This window comes from Acipenser ruthenus, chromosome 15 (assembly GCF_902713425.1).
Source record: "Acipenser ruthenus chromosome 15, fAciRut3.2 maternal haplotype, whole genome shotgun sequence".
Lineage (NCBI taxonomy): Eukaryota > Metazoa > Chordata > Actinopteri > Acipenseriformes > Acipenseridae > Acipenser > Acipenser ruthenus.
In genome coordinates, this window is record NC_081203.1 from 13,416,794 (window position 1) to 13,436,552 (window position 19,759).

General features: G+C 41.4%; 1 protein-coding gene across 2 annotated transcripts in view; it reads left to right on the plus strand.

Moving 5' to 3' along the window:
• The window catches only part of LOC117422289 (astrotactin-2-like), a 643,010-nt gene that overhangs the window by 101,177 nt on the left and 522,074 nt on the right, over positions 1–19,759 (plus strand). For both annotated transcript variants that reach the window (XR_009307362.1, XM_058987183.1), the window contains exon 2: positions 2,993–3,180. Coding sequence is in view for 1 of the 2 variants with exons in the window: in XM_058987183.1 (XP_058843166.1) it covers positions 2,993–3,180 (188 nt within the window). In the remaining variant the exon portion in view is untranslated. The remainder of the gene's footprint in view (positions 1–2,992; positions 3,181–19,759) is intronic.

Genomic DNA, 19,759 nt, shown 5'->3' on the forward strand with positions numbered 1-19,759 from the left:
GTGATAGTTACATCAGGATATGATTAAATAGTGATAGTTACATCAGGATGTGATTAAATACAAAGTACTACAGGTTAAACACTTGGCAGATTACAGTATTCTGAAGTACAGGATTAAAATGCAGTAAAATAGGGGCTGATAAGAGCAAAATAAAGCACATTTACATGAAGGGTGATAGTGTCCCAGGATACAAACAGAGGAGTTCTACAGGTGCTCTTTGAAGAGGTGAGTCTTAAGGAGGCGCCGGAATGTGGTCAGGGACTGGGCAGTCCTGACATCTGTAGGAAGGTCATTCCACCACTGCGGAGCAAGGGTGGAGAAGGAGCGGGCTTTGGAGGCAGGGGAGCGTAGCGGTGGTAGAGCTAGTCTTCTAGTGCAGGCGGAGCGGAGAGGTCGAGTGGGGGTGTAGGGAGAGATGAGGGTCTGGAGGTAGCTGGGTGCAGACTGGTCAAGGCATCTGTAGGCTAGTACAAGAGTCTTGAACTGGATGCGAGCGGTGATCGGGAGCCAGTGGAGCGAGCGGAGTAGTGGAGTAGCGTGGGCGAAGCGAGGCAGAGAGAACACCAGGCGGGCAGCAGAGTTCTGGATGAGCTGGAGCGGACGGGTGGCGGACGCAGGGAGGCCAGCCAGGAGGGAGTTGCAGTAGTCTAGGCGGGAGAGTACCAGGGCCTGGACCAGGAGCTGGGTAGCATAGTTGGTGAGGAAGGGTCGGATTCTTCGGATGTTGCTCAGGAAGAATCGGCAAGTGCGTGCCAGAGTGGAGATGTGCTGGGAATAGGAGAGGCAGGGGTCCAGGGTGACTCCAAGGTTCTTAGCTGAGGAAGAGGGAGAGAGTGTGGTAGATTCCAGAGGAACAGAGATGGAGAGATCAGAGGAGGGGGAGGAGGAGGGAAAGAAAAGGAGGTCAGATTTAGAGAGGTTGAGTTTGAGGTGATGCGAGTGCATCCAGGAGGAAATAGCAGACAGACAGGTAGAGATACGGGAGGAGATGGTGGAGTCAGAGGTGGGGAAGGAGAGAAAAATCTGAGCATCATCAGCATAGAAATGGTATGAGAAACCATAGGATGCGATGAGGGGGCCCAGGGAGCGGGTGTAGAGAGAGAACAGGAGAGGACCCAAGACTGACCCTTGGGGGACTCCAGTTAAGAGAGGGTGAGGTGTGGAGGTTGCTCCACGCCAGGTTACCTGGTAAGTGCGGTTGGAGAGGTAGGAGGAGAACCAGGCCAGAGCAGTGCCAGAGATCCCCAGGTCAGCAAGAGATGATAGTAGAATAGAGTGATCAACAGTGTCAAAGGCAGCAGAGAGGTCGAGGAGAATTAGGACAGAGGAGAGAGAGGCAGCTCGGGCACATTTAAGTGAGTTGGTGACAGACAGGAGGGCGGTTTCAGTAGAGTGAGCAGAGCGGAAGCCAGATTGGAGAGGGTCAAGCAGAGAGTGGTTGGACAGGAAAGCAGAGAGCTGGCGGTGTACAGTCCGCTCGAGGGTTTTGGAGAGGAAGGGTAGATGAAGCCAGCTGCTTAAAGGGCTGCTATTGTATACACACTCAAATCCATGTCTTAAATTAAATAATAATACACTCCTTAGGTCACATTTGTTTTAATTTTTAGATCATTTTAAAACTGTTAATGTGAACTCTATGGAGTACAAGAAGTTGCCCTGCCAAGATTTTGAAAAAAAACATCTATATGCATTACCAAGTATAGCATAGATTTTAAAAATCTATATGCATTATCAAGTATAGCATAGATAAAAAATCTATATGTATTATCAAGTATAGCATAGATAAAAAACATATGCATTATCAAGTATAGCAAAAAATCTATTTAAAAAATCTATATGCATTATCAAGTATAGCATAGATAAAAAGTATAATGTGGCGACTAAAGGGGATATGACAATGGACTAATTAATTTTATGTAAAGCAACAATTAAATATTGTATTCAATATGTATGCTGGCTAAGTTGGCTGTTTGTCTGGGCCCTAGTGTCTCTGTGCATTATTACATGTGAATTCATCCGCCAACACATGTTTATTAAAACACATGTTAAAACATTTCCCCCAGTGAAACTCGATGAGTGTGCTTTTCACTAGTGTACAGTACAGTGTGTGGAGCCTGCTTGTGAATGTGAATGTGGGTGATTGAGGTTGGCACCATTGTAAGCCAGCGCTTTGATTCTGCCATGCTGCTGTCAGTGAAATGAAATATGATTTTAAAGCTGAATATAATTTGTTTTAAATCATATGTGCAGTATACTGCACTATGATATACACTTAGTAAAATATTAGTTGTTTATCAAACACCATTTTACAAAATGTATTTTTAAATGCTTTGCTTACTTTAACAGATATTTAACCTCCTATTTCGAAAAGAAGTAACCAGAACATACCACAGGGGAAACACTGTGTTCAAAGGGTGGAATAACAAGAGCTATAACGGAACTTCAAATGTAATTTATACGATTTGTAGCGAACAAATACATTTTATACATCTTACCTGTTGTGAAGATTTGAAAGAAACGCATGTTGTTGTTATTATTGTTATTATTTTTAACAAGATATCTGGTACTACACGATGTTAAAGGAATCTTTCTTTGATTTCAGATAGTGTTACACATCCTTGGTCATTTCACCTTGTTGGGTGACATTATCCTCACCCCAGCTGCTTCCATATTGGCTGACATGCTTTCAGTCAGTAACCTGCTCTGACCCAGAAGACACTGCTCAGGTGAAATGACCTAGGGAGTGCAAGTGAGAGTAAAGCGTGGAAACTGGAAACTTTCTTTAACCTGCTGCATTACCAGAAATAATTTCTTAAATAGAAAATGTACCCTTCGAAACTGCACATCTGAGACCTATGTAACTAATGGAAGTGAAAAGACGATTCATATGTTGGCTTCAATCATATGTACTATGTACTTGAATCACACCATATTGTTGTGCCAAACTGCGCATGCATCTTTAAAGTGATGTTCTCTGTGATGTTTGTTACAGAAATGTCGGGGACGGGTGTGGATATTTCCCTGGTGCATTGGAAGCAGCAGTGGCTGGAGAATGGTACCCTCTACTTCCATGTGTCCATGAGCAGTGCAGAGAACCTGTCCCAGGTGACGCCCCCCCCTCTCCGGGAGGCTTCGGAGATTGTGGACGAGCAGATGCACGTTCTCCATATTTCTGTCATGGTATGTACCCGGAGGCCATGTGCTTTTGTAGCGAGGTGACCAGAACTGGACACAATATTCTAAAAGTTTTAGCATTACTTCCCTTGATTTAAATTCAACACTTTTCACTGTATATCCAAGCATTTTGTGCACATTGCTGAGTCAACTTAAACTCCTAGATCTTTTTTATAGATTCCTTCTTCAATTTCAGTATCTCCCTCATGGTATTTATAATGGACATTTTTATTGCCTGTGTGCAGTACCTTACACTTTTCTTTATTAAATGTAATTTGCCATGGGTCTGTCCAGTTCGGAATGCTGTCTAGATCATTTTGAATGACCTTTGCTGCTGCAACTGTGTTTGCCACTATTTTTGTGTCGTCAGCAAATTTAACAAGTTTGTTTACAATACCAGAATCTAAATCATTAATGTAGATTAGGAATAGCAGACGACCTAATACTGATCCCTGTGGTATACCACTGGTTACCTCGCTCCATTTTGAGGTTTCTCCTCTAATCAGTACTTTCTGTTGTCTACATGTTAACCACTCCCTAATCCATGTGCATGCATTTCCTTGAATCTCTACTACATTCAGTTTGAGAATGAATCTTTTTTGCGGGACTGTCGACGTTGCATCCTTAAAATAATCAAGCAGGTTAGTTAGACACGATCTCCCTTTCCTAAAACCATGACTGTCTCCCAGGATACTGTTACCATATAGGTAATTTTGGATCTTATTGTAGTTTCCAAAAGTTTCCATATAATAGAAGTTAGGCTTATTGGTCTGTAGTTACCTGGTTCGGTTTTGTCTCTCTTTTTGTGGATCGGTATTACGTTTGCAATTCTCCAGTGTGTCGGTACAACCCTTGTCTCAAGAGACTGTTGCATGATCTTAGTTAGCGGTTTGTAAGTAACTTCTTTCATTTCTTTGAGTACTACTGGGAGGATCACATCCGTCCCAGGGGATTTGTTTATTTTAAGAGCTCCTAGTCCCTTTAACACTTCTGCCTCTGTTATGCTAAAGTTATTTAAAACTGGATAGGAACAAGTCAACATGTGGGGCATGTTGTCTGTATCCTCCTTTGTAAAAATTGTGAAAAGTAATCATTTAATATATTTTCTAAATGATTTTGGTAAGGTTATTGTATGTAAAGTAATTTATGTACAAATCAAGAGGTAATAATAAGGGTGTAAAGTGCACTGCTGAGACCACGCTTAGAACACTCTACTTTACCAAAAGGTCATTGTGGCCTTGGAGTGAATCCAACGAAGCACAGCCAGGCTAATGCCAGTAGCTATGATGAGAGGTTGAGTGAACTGAAACTGCTTAGCCTAAAACACACGAATTAGGGGGACTGGCTTTAAATTCTTAAAGAAGAGGGCAAATATAACCCTAAGCACAGCACAGAAACCAGGCCCAGAGAACGCAGTTGGAAAAGAAGTGGAGACACACTGACTGTAGGACAGATGAGAGCATGGAATAAGTTGCCTCTCCATGTTGTTGATCCTGAATTATTTGGACCTTTTGAGACCCGACTTGAGATCAGATACTAGGAATGGGATAAGCATTGAGACACGGAGTGGCCTGCCCTACTGTGCTTTGGAAATGTTCTTGTGTTTGTATCAGTATTGTACCGACCTGTTATTGCATGTCATTTTATTGTATTACCTGTATTCATTTATCTAATTAATGTCTAAATCTAATTAATTAGATTTAGACACAATGGTGTGGATTTTCCACCTAACCATATTAGGCTGTGTTGAAAATGCCCCTTCATCATTATATGTACAGTATATAAGGGACAAGCCATATGATTGTGTGTTTTTTTTTTACTTTACTACTTAAAGACTAATATGAGCCCTTTTTCAATCTGGATGGTTTTTGGTTGCCCTGATGTATTTGAATCTCATCTAGTGTTGGCTATTTCCTACAAATGTTTCTATTTTAATCTTGGAAAAGTGGCTGTACACTGTGTCCTCAGACTGTGGAGACAGCAGGCTGTAATCATTCGTAGTACCTATTAGTGCCCTCTGCAGTGCAACACACTAGCTAATCAGTGATGATTTGAATCTACACTCAATTTACCACTCGCCAAGTCAAATCAAATTAGCTTTGACGGTCTACAAATTGATTTGATTGTAAATTCAGTCCTGTTGCTTATGTTGCATTGTGTGGCTCCATTTATTTATTTTTATATAAATTTAGACTCTCCACTATTTTTACCTCCAATTTTCTCCCAATTTGGAATGCCCAATATTTATTATTATTTTTCTCCTTCACCGCGGCGATTCCCCACACAGCTCAGGGACCCGAGGCTCAGTGGGCGTCCTCCAATCTCACGGGCCAATCACCGTGTTTTTACACTCAGGAACTCGAGAGCGGATGTCTGCAGGCTACCGGCCTCTGGAGGACAAAGACCAGTCAAGCAAATCTCTGTCCCCAAACTCACTCTGCATCTGGCCTGTAGGGGTCGCGGCAGAGCAGTGTGGAGAAGCAGTCTAAGCTGGATCCCACTTCCCCAACCCTGAGAGTGCCAAAGCCAATGCAGCGCCCCCCGGTGTCCCCAGCGAAGACCGTCTGCCTCGCACAACCAGGATTGGAACTTGCGATCCCTGGTTGCATGACTCACCCTGCAGGCCACACGGCAGTGCGTTTACCAGGTGAGCTATTCGGGGACTCCCCGTGTGGCTCCATATTTGCAGAAGTGGGTTACAATAAAGCTAAACTACAAATAAAAACATGAAATATTAGGATAACTGAAGTGAAATCACACATCTACGGCTTTTCAGAAACGTTTTCTTTGTTGGTTTGAGCATCATCACTTTCCTGTTAAGTAGAGCAGACTGTCGCCCAGTAAAATAAAGTCTTTTTGCAAACGTTTTTTTTCATTTCTTTTCTTGTTCTTGTTCTTGTTGATCGAGCTGAACAGGTTCCATGGCCCCTCCCCCTGCATCACTTGAATTCCAAGGCAGGCGATCCAGCTGGGACTCAGTTAACAGATGCTGTTTTGGTGGTTGTTTTCCTTGATCCCTGCTGGTTGTAATGTATAGTTAAGGTGATGCTTGCCTGCAGTAACTCTTTATATGGAATGGGCACCTGGGCACCATATATGAGACCGAGGCCCATTTGCAAAACTTGATCTCTTCTTTTAACAGGGTTTTTTACTCTTTGAAAACAGCTGAGAAGGTTTTTTAATGAATGCCACCCTTCTGTGACGGAATATAGGACATTGTACCTCATGCTATCATTACCTGTATCTAGTAACATTTACAGTCACTTGTTTATAAGTGTACTGTACCCCCCCACCCTTGTTGAGTTAATGGTGGCATTGATATTTTGTACTTTTTTTGCAATCATTCTTCCATTAATGTTTCCTTTCATTGAAGTGTATTTATAATCATGAATATACCCAGAACCAATACTTCAAAACCATTGATTGCTGTCCTCCCAGTGCATACAGAAGTATCCTATAATGCCAGATCTCATTTTCTGCTGTTTCTCATCCATCAGATTGAAATCTTTTAGTTACCAGTCTTTAATCATCTGGTTGCTATTTCAGCAGTGTTATTATGCATTATTATGCGTTGAATGTGTTTTTTAACGCAATTGCACCCCCTGCATATGTAATAGCCGCGTGTTGTTCAGAGATGCCAAAACAATTTAGCAGTTGCTGTTGATTCAGTGCCTGTCCTTGCCCGTCTGCTTCCAATTGCTGATGCCAATTGAGTGCTAAAGGTTGTTCTTTTCTTGAAAGTGCTGCTTCTCCTGAAATACAGAACACTCTTGAGAGGAGATTGAATGGGAAGAAGATCGGCTGTCATCCTGCAGCTTTGTGTTCAGAAAGCTCTTGTTTCAGGTGTCATGACGTACACATCACAACAGCGTTCATAATCTCTTCACTCACTGATACATTTTAAAGGGAAATACAAGCCAAGCTACACAGACACTCAAGCAAATAAATAAATCGTCAGAAACCACTGAAGCAAACGTCAAATTAAATAGAATCAATAGTGAAGTAGTGAACGTTTCTCTCTACAGGTGAGAACGACACTGAGGTACATAGTGATTAACACCAATCATCAGCTACTTTACTCCCGACAAAACAGACAAGCAGCCATTTAATCAGGATTGAGCTTCACTCACTCCTGGAAATGCACTCATAGTGCAGACATATTTAACAAAGCACCCAGCAGCAGAGACCGGAATACAGATCACATTCCACTTTTCAATATGTACAGTGTGCAGGGAACAAGGATAAGCTTATTCCACACTGGGAATCTGTAAAGGGATGTAACTTCATGTAACTTCATACATTACATTCAGACTTAGCTTCTGCAGTTAACACAATTAGAGTACGTTATCATAACAATATAGTTAAAGAGAACATTTAAATAACAGGTAGATGCCAGTTAAAAATGCTCCAAGAAATTACAAAGTCCCCAAATGTGGACAATGGCACTTACTGGGTTAAAGGGATGCCTTTGATAATATACATTTTCCTTATGTTTAATGAATGTCCTGCTCAATATCTTATCGTGTATTCTCTATAACTCTCAATGGTTGTTTTCAGCTTTCTGAAAGTTAATTTTTGTGAGGTGGTATTTAACTTTAATTTCTGCACCCTCTGCAACTGTGACAAATGGCAGGTTTTGATCTGCAACATGAAAGCAAAACTCATCAGATTTCAATATCAAACTGGGGCTGCAGCCAGTTCCATCTGCAGTCTACAATCTAATCTGCAACCGAACATGAAAGTCATATAATTGCGATTTATAAATGAATTAAATTACAACATTTCCCTGACATTATAATGTATTCACATACCTCGTGTTCTGTCAGCTGACTGGTTTGAGATTTAAAGCCTGTCTCTTGTGTCCTTTGCATTGGACATTGTGTAACATCCACCAGCAGTGTGGAGAGATGGAGTTCTGCCAGTCTGCAATCCTAATGGAAATGCTGTTGATGGAAATTAACAAGTCTGATTTCAAATGGCTTTCAAATCAGGACGAGTAGCAGTTGTAATACAAAGTTACAGTCCAATAGAGGACAAGACTCACAGATGCATACCTGTAGTGATCGTTTTTCAAACCACCATACCAGAAATTCAGGTTAAGGAGTCTTTTCAGAAGCAGACCCAGTGGTTGAAAAGGGGCATATTTGTGCTGTTAGTAAGACTGGGTAATGATGTTTAATCAGAAGCAACAGTAGACTGGTAGGGAACATACACAACATCTTATTAAACTGGTAAGAAAGTAACATTTGCAGCACTGATGTGATTTTCTTATGTAAATCACTGCGGAGTGCACAAGCACTGTTGTGAAGCACAAAAATACCAATAAAAACGGTTTCTTTGGTTGTGAGCGGTTCGCCTTGGTTTGTTTACGTGCTGGTTTGTCACGTGCGTTTTTGTTTGGGACGTTCTGTTTGGGGGGCTCGCCATGCCTCTTCGGCTTCACAGGTACCCGCTTGTCCTCTGTTGTGTACTGTGTTTTGTTGTGCTTTTACTTGCTTGTACAGTCCCGATAATGATCACAGATAAATGATCACGCTTCACTGTTAAAGCATGTGTTTCCCATTTACCTTGTAAATGTTGCATCTTTTGCTCACGTCTGAGTTTGTTCTGTCTGCAGTAATTATGGCTGTCTGTCCTGTGCTTGCCCTCCACCTCTGAGTGGGCGCCAACAACTGAGTGGGCTCCAATAATGGCGCCGTAGTGATACACGCATTGAATCACGGGAAAGCACGATTGAACCATGTGATTGATTGTCCTATCCTTTTGCAATCACTGTCGCAAGTCGAGTTGCCGGTTTCTGCCGCTAGCGGTCTCTCTCTTCCCAAGAGTGAAATCCTTCAGTCATGAACAGATTTTTGCAGTTTTGGTGAACATAATCGAGTTAACACTAGAACCACCACGGCAATCATTTTGACGGTTTTCACTTTTAAAATTTAAATTACTCTGCATGTGTGAAAGATACGTGGTTGTCTGTTATTTGACTTTTCCTAAATACATGTATTAAATACCCTGATGGCGTTTGAAAAATAAAAAAGTTATAATCTCCTCTACCTAGAACCACCAAAGCCGTCACTTTGACCGCCTTTTACAATACATGTTTTTATTCTGAATATAACCTACAATATTCTATTTTATTTTTATATACAAGCCTGTTGTTTTCTCTACTGGACCTGCCAGCCATTAATTCCTTTGTTTTGTACAATGAATGCACCAGGGAAAATATCAGTAGGAGAGATTTCATCTTGAAGCTAGCCACAGCATTTTGGCAGAAACATTTCAATCAGAAAACTGCAAAGCAGCAGGCTGCTGCAGCTCAACCTGGACTCTGCTACACAGAGTGACACACACTGAGGAAACATGTTATTTTCATTTTAAATTAAAAAATACATTCATTTTTACAGTTTTATATATACATATACCTGTTTACACACAAGTTTCTTTTGAAATGTTTAAGTATAGTTTTTCATTTTTTGAAGTAGAACTTTATAGCGGTAAGTTAGAAAATAAATCCTTCGTAAGAAATATCGGTGAAAAATGACCTGTAAGTCCATTGTTTTCTTGTAGATTCAATTTAATCCATGAGGCAAATCACCAAAAACCAAAGCACTCAAACTCACAGTTAAAAAACCTTTATTAATGGGGCATGTCCAGAAACGAAATATTAAAAATAGAAGACGGAACCAGCATGTTCTAAAAAACAAACAGATGACCAGTGTGAACCGGCAAACCAGCCATCATCAGGGTGTGCATAAACCCTTTTATGTTTAATAAGCAGCCTTCATCAGGGTGTGCATAAACCCTTTTATGTTTAATTCAAACCAGCCTTCATCAGGGTGTGCATAAACCATTTTATGTTTAATAAGCAGCCTTCATCAGGGTGTGCATAAACCCTTTTATGTTTAATAAGCAGCCTTCATCAGGGTGTGCATAAACCCTTTTATGTTTAATAAGCAGCCTTCATCAGGGTGTGCATAGACCCTTTTATGTTTAATAAGCAGCCTTCATCAGGGTGTGCATAAACCCTTTTATGTTTAATTGTTCATTTAAATACAGTGTTTCAGCTGTGCAGATGTTTGATATGATGTGCTTGAATAAAACTTTTGAGTTGTATCCGACAGTTTGTCTTTCATTTTAATATTGATGTTTAAAATGTAACCATCATAATGACTGCCTGCAGCGGTTTTAGGTATGAGTATAACAGCAGCGGTTCTAGTGTTTAATGTAAAGAAATGATAAAGGAAAGAATGTACACTTACATGCTGAATATAGTAATTACATGTCCTTTCTCTTGAAAAAACTATCCAGCATAGATTGATCCTCACGCCCATTGCCTGTTTGCAGTTTGTGTGAAGATGACTGACAGGCAGCGATTGCATTCGTCATGCATGATTCGTACTACAATAGGTCATCTTTGAATTAGCGTTATCTTTGAATTAGTCAACTATGGTCTTTGTTTTCACTGAGAGAATAACACACTTGACACTGAAGAAAGTTCAGTGTCAGTCAGTACTGAGATCGTTGTATCCGGGTCGATCCTGTACGTGATCATTCTAATAGGGCTAATTTGCATTGAAAAAATCGGTTCTTGCTGTTGGGATCGTTAAAAACGGGTGTTCGTTATAAGAAGGGTTCATTATACTGAAGTTAGCCTGTATTTATTGATTAGTTTTTTTCTGTTTTGGGGGAATTTGTTTTGACACTCTGTTACTCCTTGTTATCACCTGAGTTTGGTTTATAACAGAAGTAATGAGTTTGGTCAGTGATATCCTCAGCAGGGTCATTACCTGAGTTTGGTCAGTGATACCCTGTGGCAATGTGCCCCGCCCCTGTGTGCATTTGTGTGTTAAGTGTTGTATGTTGCGTGTGTTAATGTTGGTGTATAGAGATTGGTACACAGGATATAAACGGGTCTGTGTTTCACGTGTATTTAAAAATGTAGATTTGTATTTAGGCACGAGGAGGGCACAAATCACTTCACGTGCTGGTTAAATGTAATATGTGAGCACGGGGTTGCATGTAATGAATTCACGTGCTGGGATTCAAGTGAATAATTAATTAGTAATTGAATCCCAGCACAACAGTATATATAGCCACATTTTCATTCACTCTGGGTTGTGTGTTCGGTGAGTGGAGAACGGGATAGAAGACGGAGGTAATAATTGTAAAAAGTAATAAGTAGTTAAATCTGCTCACTGTGTTTTGTCTGTATAGTTCGTTTTGTTTGTCTTTTTTTGTTTTGGCAACGAGTGCCGTGTCCTGTGTTTTTGTTTCAAGCCTTTTATTTTCTGTTCTGTCTGTTAATCATTAAATACTGAGCGCGATCACGCGCTCAGCTTCACCAAAACCCCAAGTCTCTGTCGTTTTATTTCCTGGATCTGGTCTGACGCCACCCACTCCGGCCGTCTTTGTGACATACCCTCAGCAGGGTCATTACCTGAGTTTGGTTTATAACAGAAGTAATGAGTTTGGTCAGTGATATCCTCGGCAGGGTCATTACCTGAGTTTGGTTTATAACAGAAGTAATGAGTTTGGTCAGTGATAACCTCGACAGGGTCATTACCTGGGTTTGGTTTATAACAGAAGTAATGAGTTTGGTCAGTGATACCCTCAGCAGGGTCATTACCTGAGTTCCTCTCCACTGAGCGGCGAGATTAGTCCGTAATTAAATTTATATATTTTTTTGAAAAAATACAATAACGAAACTATCTAATATTAATATTTTGTGCGTGTGTGAACTGGATGGTTTACAGTGGGTGACGTCAGACCAAAAACACAGAAACACAAACAGGTACTGTACTGGCGGGGCAAAACTGAAACTGTACGACGTTCAGCTCTTTTTATTAAATAATAAACAAATAAAAGATTTAAACAAACTCAAAACACTTACAAAACAAAAGGGCACTTTGGCCAAACAAATAACAAATAAGTATCGTGCTGGTGTATAAACCAGCACGCTTAGCAATTGTTATATTTTCAGTTATGTCTCTTTACCTCCTGTCTCTACTTCTGTTCTCTACTCTGCACATGCAAGAAATTGGATGTATATATAGATAGATAGATAGATAGATAGATAGATGCAATAAGGCCCAACAGGCTGTCCATATACGCCGAGTATACGGACACCTTGGGGCGTTGTGAGGCACCCTGCTGGCCTGGTATCATCAGATCAGTTCCTCTTTCAGAGGACGTCGTTTCTTCTTCTCCCCTTAACAGGCGGGACCAGCGGCCAGATAGTCCATAATGACTACTTCACCATACCCACACAAGCAGTCATTATCCCGACATTGAGTTCATTGTCAGTGGAAGGACAGAACGTGAATCACTTGACATTATTCTACGGTACATGGCAGTGGGCAGGGAGCAGCAAAGGGTGACAAGGAATTCAGAGACGCAGCCGTCTCAGACAATCTGTTCTGAAGAAGAAGAAAACAAGTTCAGACTTGTTTATTGCTTGAAATATCTGCTGTTTTTCACTGTTTAAAATAAATAAATAAATAAGAAAACCAATGCCAGGTTTATGGCCCTGTAACACGTAGCCTTACAGCTTATTTTTCACCCTTGTGACAGAGATCGAATGATTCTTGGTGATAGATCTCCCTCTCGACCTGTGAGGGCACGGTGCGAGAGGAACAGAGTACCCTTAATTAAATGTCACGACAATTTATTCCGTAGGGTAGGTGGAAGTCGGTCATTTAGGAAAGGGGCGGGGCTACGGCACCCAAGCTCAGTGACCCAGACGGTAAGCGGCATGGCATCCGAGGATTGGAGGAGCGGATGCGCTCGTTAACCTCGGGGTCATGAGCGAGGGTATAAATAGGGGGCATGGCTTGAGTGATCTGTTCCTTTGTGAATGGCTAGAGAGAACCAGAAGGAAACCGTGAACGTGAACTGTGAGTGTTGTTTGTTAGTTTGGTCTTGTAAACTGTGTGTCTTTTGTGTCGTTAAAGATTACTAGCACAATCCGGAGCTGTAGCCATCGGCCAGCATTAACCCGGACGTCAGCACGCACTTCTTTTCACCACGAGCACCTAAATCACGCACTGTAGAAACTGTGTCTGTGTTTGTGTTTTGTGTGGGTGAGGAAAAACGGGACGTTTGGTTGCGGGTCAAATCCGTGGGATTCATATAAACGGAGTGATACACGCCGCTGTACCACTTCCAACAATATTATTATTTACAGGTTGTTGCCATAAGGCTCTGGACATTATAAACAATAATAAACACCCTTGCACCTGTACCATACGTTTCTGTGTGATTATTCCGCTCTGCACTGCACTCACCTGCACGTAGTTACCACTTTGCCACAACCCTACACACATCGAGTCAGACAGAGAATGGTAGTTTAGCACTTACATGCACTTTTATTAACACAATTAACAAAACAAATAAACAAGCAAAAAACCTAACTCCACTTCGTGGCGCTAGCTAAAACTTTGTTTCTTCCCTAACTACGGCTGGACAGCTAAGCCGTTTACCAACCCAAAATAAAACACTTTCACACAAACACAGTACCTCTTCTTCTTCAGCAGCTGGCTTGTACTCCTTCAGCCTGGCTTAATCAGCCTCAGGTGCTTCTCATTTCCTTTAGTCCTGTGGCATTCTGGGAAATGTAGTCCCTGTAACCCCTCCTGAACTACAATTCTTCTCCTTTCCCCTGTCTGCCACAAATCCTTCATCTTCTGCCACAGGCCCCTTCAGAAGTATTTTACATAGTTTGAGGAGAATTTTGCAACTGGCTTCTCAAAAATGAATACATAAATGACAGATAATTAGTCCATGTTATTACCTTTCAAATGAGCCGTTGACAATCACTCTAGAACTTGTAGAACCAGAGACATTACTTTTTGTTTCAAATGGCAAGTGTCAGTGAAACTGCAGTGAACAGAGCCAAAATGGCAGCTTCCATGTATTTATATTTTAACTGTGTTTGTTTTTCCTGGATTTAATGTAAATCATGTATTTTTTCCTAGATTTAACAAAAAAAAAATTCGGATTTAGCGGAATACATAAATGTTAACAAACACATTCTTAAAAGTTTTGAAATGTGTACATTTTTTTTTGGCATTGTGGTATGCAAAGCAGGTGGGGAAGCAGAGACATTGGCTCTCGGAGTGTAAGGGCAGCTCGGCAGCATACAATGCCAAATCAAACGCTTCAATGGGCTCATTTAGCTTCAGATTTAGCTGGCAAAATAACTATTTATTATGTGAAAAAACAGGTTTAGTCTTTCAAATTTAATTGCTGAACGATAATGTTTTTCAGATTTATCTGTTAGGTAAAAGTTGAATCGCCAAGTGTAAAAAAAGTATTGTATTGAATTAAAAAAACATTAATTCAGCAATGATCTCATTGGGCTTTGATACATTGATTTATTCCACAGCCTGCTGCTGTAGTTTATTTGAGAACGTCAGAATTCTGAAATTATGTCGATGATCTTCAGAATCATTAGGAGTTCTGTCGTGTGTTAACTTCTGTGACATATTGCTGACATCATTTGTCATCATTATTGTGGTCATGTTTGTCTAAACAGTGCAAAACCCTAACTATAGAAAGCCACATTTCAGCAGCTTCTTTGGGCACAGCAGTTGATGTGCTGTTTCCTGCTGTGGTGGCTGGGTTTCTCTCCGATTCGTTAGATCTTTTAAGTGCTGTGCATCTGCTCTTCTGTGGTACACCTCACCCTCTCTTAACTGGAGTCCCCCAAGGGTCAGTCTTGGGTCCTCTCCTGTTCTCTCTCTACACCCGCTCCCTGGGCCCCCTCATCGCATCCTATGGTTTCTCATACCATTTCTATGCTGATGATGCTCAGATTTTCCTCTCCTTCCCCACCTCTGACTCCACCATCTCCTCCCGTATCTCTACCTGTCTGTCTGCTATTTCCTCCTGGACGCACTCGCATCACCTCAAACTCAACCTCTCTAAATCTGACCTCCTTTTCTTTCCCTCCTCCTCCCCCTCCTCTGATCTCTCTATCTCTGTTCCTCTGGAATCTACCACACTCTCTCCCTCTTCCTCCGCTAAGAACCTGGGAGTCACCCTGGACCCCTGCCTCTCTTATTCCCAGCACATCTCCACTCTGGCACGCACTTGCCGATTCTTCCTGAGCAACATCCGAAGAATCCGACCCTTCTTCACCAACTATGCTACCCAGCTCCTGGTCCAGGCCCTGGTACTCTCCCGCCTAGACTACTGCAACTCCCTCCTGGCTGGCCTCCCTGCGTCCGCCACCCGTCCGCTCCAGCTCATCCAGAACTCTGCTGCCCGCCTGGTGTTCTCTCTGCCTCGCTTCGCCCACGCTGCTCCACTACTCCGCTCGCTCCACTGGCTCCCGATCACCGCTCGCATCCAGTTCAAGACTCTTGTACTAGCCTACAGATGCCTTGACCAGTCTGCACCCAGCTACCTCCAGACCCTCATCTCTCCCTACACCCCCACTCGACCTCTCCGCTCCGCCTGCACTAGAAGACTAGCTCTACCACCGCTACGCTCCCCTGCCTCCAAAGCCCACTCCTTCTCCAACCTTGCTCCGCAGTGGTGGAATGACCTTCCTACAGATGTCAGGACTGCCCAGTCCCTGACCACATTCCGGCGCCTCCTTAAGACTCACCTCTTCAAACAGCACCTGTAGAACTCTGTTTGTATCCTGGGACACTATCACCCTTCATGTAAATGTGCTTTATTTTGCTCTTATCAGCCCCCTATTTTACTGCATTTAATCCTGTACTTCAGAATACTGTAATCTGCCAAGTTTTTAACCTGTAGTACTTTGTATTTAATCACATCCTGATGTAACTATCACTATTTAATCATATCCTGATGTAACTATCACTATTACCTGCTGTATTATTGAATTGTGGTTTGTCAAACTTGTACTTTGCTCGAACAAAAGTTATTGTATTTCTTGCTCTTATTGTATTACTTGTATTGTAATGCTTTAAATGTTTTTGCTTACGATTGTAAGTCACCCTGGATAAGGGCGTCTGCTAAGAAATAAATAATAATAATAATAATAATAATAATAATAATAATAATAATAATAAAAATGAAACATTCATAATTACTGTTTTTGACAAGCCTTTTGTTTCAGTAATAGTCACCACTTCAAGACTGGGGTCATAAACTGCATCTGCTGTGAAAAATGGATTATCATTACTATTATTATTATTATTATTATTGATATTATTACTATACTACGTATTGATTTGTTATTTGTTTTGATAGTATTATTAGTATTGGTAATTAAACATGTTTTATTATTTTAAAAAGCAGATTCATTGCAATACAGATTTCTAATTAGGAACGTGTTTGTTTTGAGTCGACTCAGGTATTTCATTTAAGAAGTTGAAACCTCTTCATTGTGCATCACATTTCTGAGGCTTTGCCACTTAATGTGGGCGTTTACTTTTGACCAATGGTGTTAAACATCTCCAGACTGAGTGGGTGAGGTAACAATGCTGTATCACTGCAAGTTGGGTGTCAATCATATTATTATTTATTTCTTAGCAGACGCCCTTATCCAGGGTGACCTACAATTGTTACAAGATATCACATTATTTTTACATACAATTACCCATTTATACAGTTGGGTTTTTACTGGAGCAATCTAGGTAAAGTACAGCAGCAGTGTCCCCTACCTGGGATTGAACCCACAACCCTCCGGTCAAGAGTCCAGAGCCCTAACCACTACTCCACACTGAGTCCAGAGCCCTAACCACTACTCCACACTGAGTCCAGAGCCCTAACCACTACTCCACACTGAGTCCAGAGCCCTAACCACTACTCCACACTACTGCGTGTATGTAAAGGCCCACCTCAATGGTCAACCTGCAGCTGATCACAACAAAGCCTCTGAAACGTGTTGCATTGTTAACAGGCTTTATGAAGAACCTTAATCAACGCAAAACAGATCCCTTCCTCACAAAGGTGAGTATCTTAATTCTGTATTTTGGGAACCGAAAAGTCCTGTTTTATTATAATATAAAATAGTATTGGTCTAGGGATGAAGCCTGGTCCTAGTACAGTGTGTACTGTCACACTGTCACACTATCGGAAGCAGCAATATCCCTGCCTATTTTTAATTATGCTTTTTTTAGTTGTTGCCAGTTATTTTTTATTGTTTTTTCTCCTCAATTTAATAGTGTCCAATTATTTTTTAGGCTCAGCTCACCGCTACCACCCCCTGCGCTGACTTTAATTATGCTTTTTAACATAATTTGGCATGTTGTTAGTTTTCAAATAACACTCTACAGGTTTGTGGTACTACAGTATAATCCCTTTCTGTTCTGGATGGCCGACAGCCCATTGGTAAAACACTGACCTGCAGCCCAGTAGGTTACTACAGTAGGAACCATGAAGCAGTACTTTTAAAGCATTCTGTAAAAATGTGCGTTTTCTAAACTAGAACCAACATATCTCTATCGCAATGAAAGGTTGCTTCTAAGTAGAAATTATGATTTGGTTATCACTCCTTCAAAGGCAGATTTATTTTTCTCATTGTTTTTTTTCTTGGTTATATATTGGACAGTCTGTACTTTTGGAAAACAGATACCACTTTTTTCAAGGGCATTTTGAGCTGGACGAGTGAGAAGATAGGAATATAAAGCAGATCTGGTTGAGAAAATGAAATCTAGGTTGCGCATCCAGTAAAGGTGCTCCGTGTGGAGTGCAGGATGCGCCCTATAGCTTGGAGGTCGCCGGTTCGGATCCAGGCTATTCCACTGCGGTGGACAGGAGTTCCCAGGGGGCAGGTGCACAATTGCCCGAGTGTCGCCCGGGGTGGGGAGGGCTTAGGTTGGCCAGGGTGTCCTCGACTCACCTCGTATCAGCGACCCCTGTAGACTGGCCGGGCGCCTGCGGGCCTGCCTGCAAGCAGCCCAGAGCTGCGTGGTCCACCGACGCTGTAGCTCTGAGGTAGCTGCATGGCGGGGCTGCAGAGTGAAAAAAAACATTTTTTAATGTTCTATCAAGTGATGTATAAAGCGAATTGAAAAGCACAACTGAGAAGATTCATGAAATTCCTGGTATTTTATTAACAATTACCCTGTCATAACAGTAGACAGTACAGCTTGTATTCCTTTTATACAATTCTAGACTGCTCTGAATTGAACGCTAATAGAGAATGCAGCGCACATACCTAACAAAGCTGTGAGCACCAGTGCTTTAACTGGAAATATCAAAGGGAGAAATCAAACTCTATTGTATATACTGTTCCTAATGATAGCTACAGTGGGCGCGACAGTCTGTAGGGAACATCAAAGCAATACAGGTGAATAATCTACAGTGCATAACACACAGTACAAATAACTTCTGTTGATGTGCAAGTTGTGTGATGATACCCCTGGTTTGCTTCAGGCGATATAGTGATCTTCTTTTATTATGTGCACTAAAGGAAGGCTCCATGAACTCACAGCAGCAGCCATAGTTACCTGGGGAGAATATCAGCAATTTTGTTAGATTTTATTAGGTCTAGACGTGGTTGAACTCCAGGTTACTATTCCAGTCTAGATAACAACATGCTTATCCCCTATACCTCAGAATGCATCTGAAATAAATGAGACACTACAGCATTTTACAAGCCCAATGTTTAAGCACACTCAGTGTTTCAGCACCATCAAGAATTGTAATGTCAGAAGAATCGTGTGTCGTAAATACATAAACAAACTCCAGCTTGGGGTTGACAGCAAAAGGTGGTGTTGGGAAGCTTGCTTGTGCACCAGCCATTATAGAAATGTAATACAGTAGAACCTGACCTGTCCGATTATGTAAGATACGAGACGCACTATTGATGGGCCTGTGTCATTTGCACATGCTGCTATCGACTGAATGGTACAGATGGGAACTGATCAATGCACATTTTATTATGGGTTTAAAACAGTAAATTCAGCTCTCAGCAGGACAGAATGGAATTCAGTTGCAGTTAAAGAAAAGTTTATGCTGGTGTGTGCATGTTCTTGTTGTTGTTATGTCTGGTTTGGTCAAACCGACGGTGTAAAAACACCTGTCGGATTACAGTGGTATACAGAGAGAAAGCACGGGAAGGGTTTTCAAAAATGCCAGGTACTGTATTGCAGTGCTATGTTTTGCAGTAATTTGTACTGATTGTTTTTGTATAGTGCACGTGCAGTACCATATGTCCGTGTTTTAGATGCACTGATGTGCCTGACATTGTTAATGTAGCCTTAGTTGTCTTAGTAAATGGGGAGGCGAGAGGTTAGCATTAGGCAGGTATGTAAGACTTGTTGTCTTAGTAAATGAGGAGGTGAGGGGTTAGAATTAGGCAGGTATGTAAGACTTGTCTTAGTAAATGGGGAGGTGAGGGGTTAGCATTACGTTAGCATTAGGCAGGTATATGTGTTGCTTGTGAAACTGCAGTATATGATATCCCGAATATTCTCTGTGCTCCAGGATTCATTTTCTATAGCACTAGAACAGTGTGCCGTATGCTGTTTAGATTGTTTGTGTAACTGCACTCATCTTGTCTAATTTTTTAATTTTACTACAGAAAGTAATGTGCTATTCAGGGGCATTCATATTAACAGTATTATAAACACATTTAAAAAGACATGACAGTCTGGGACACCTTTTT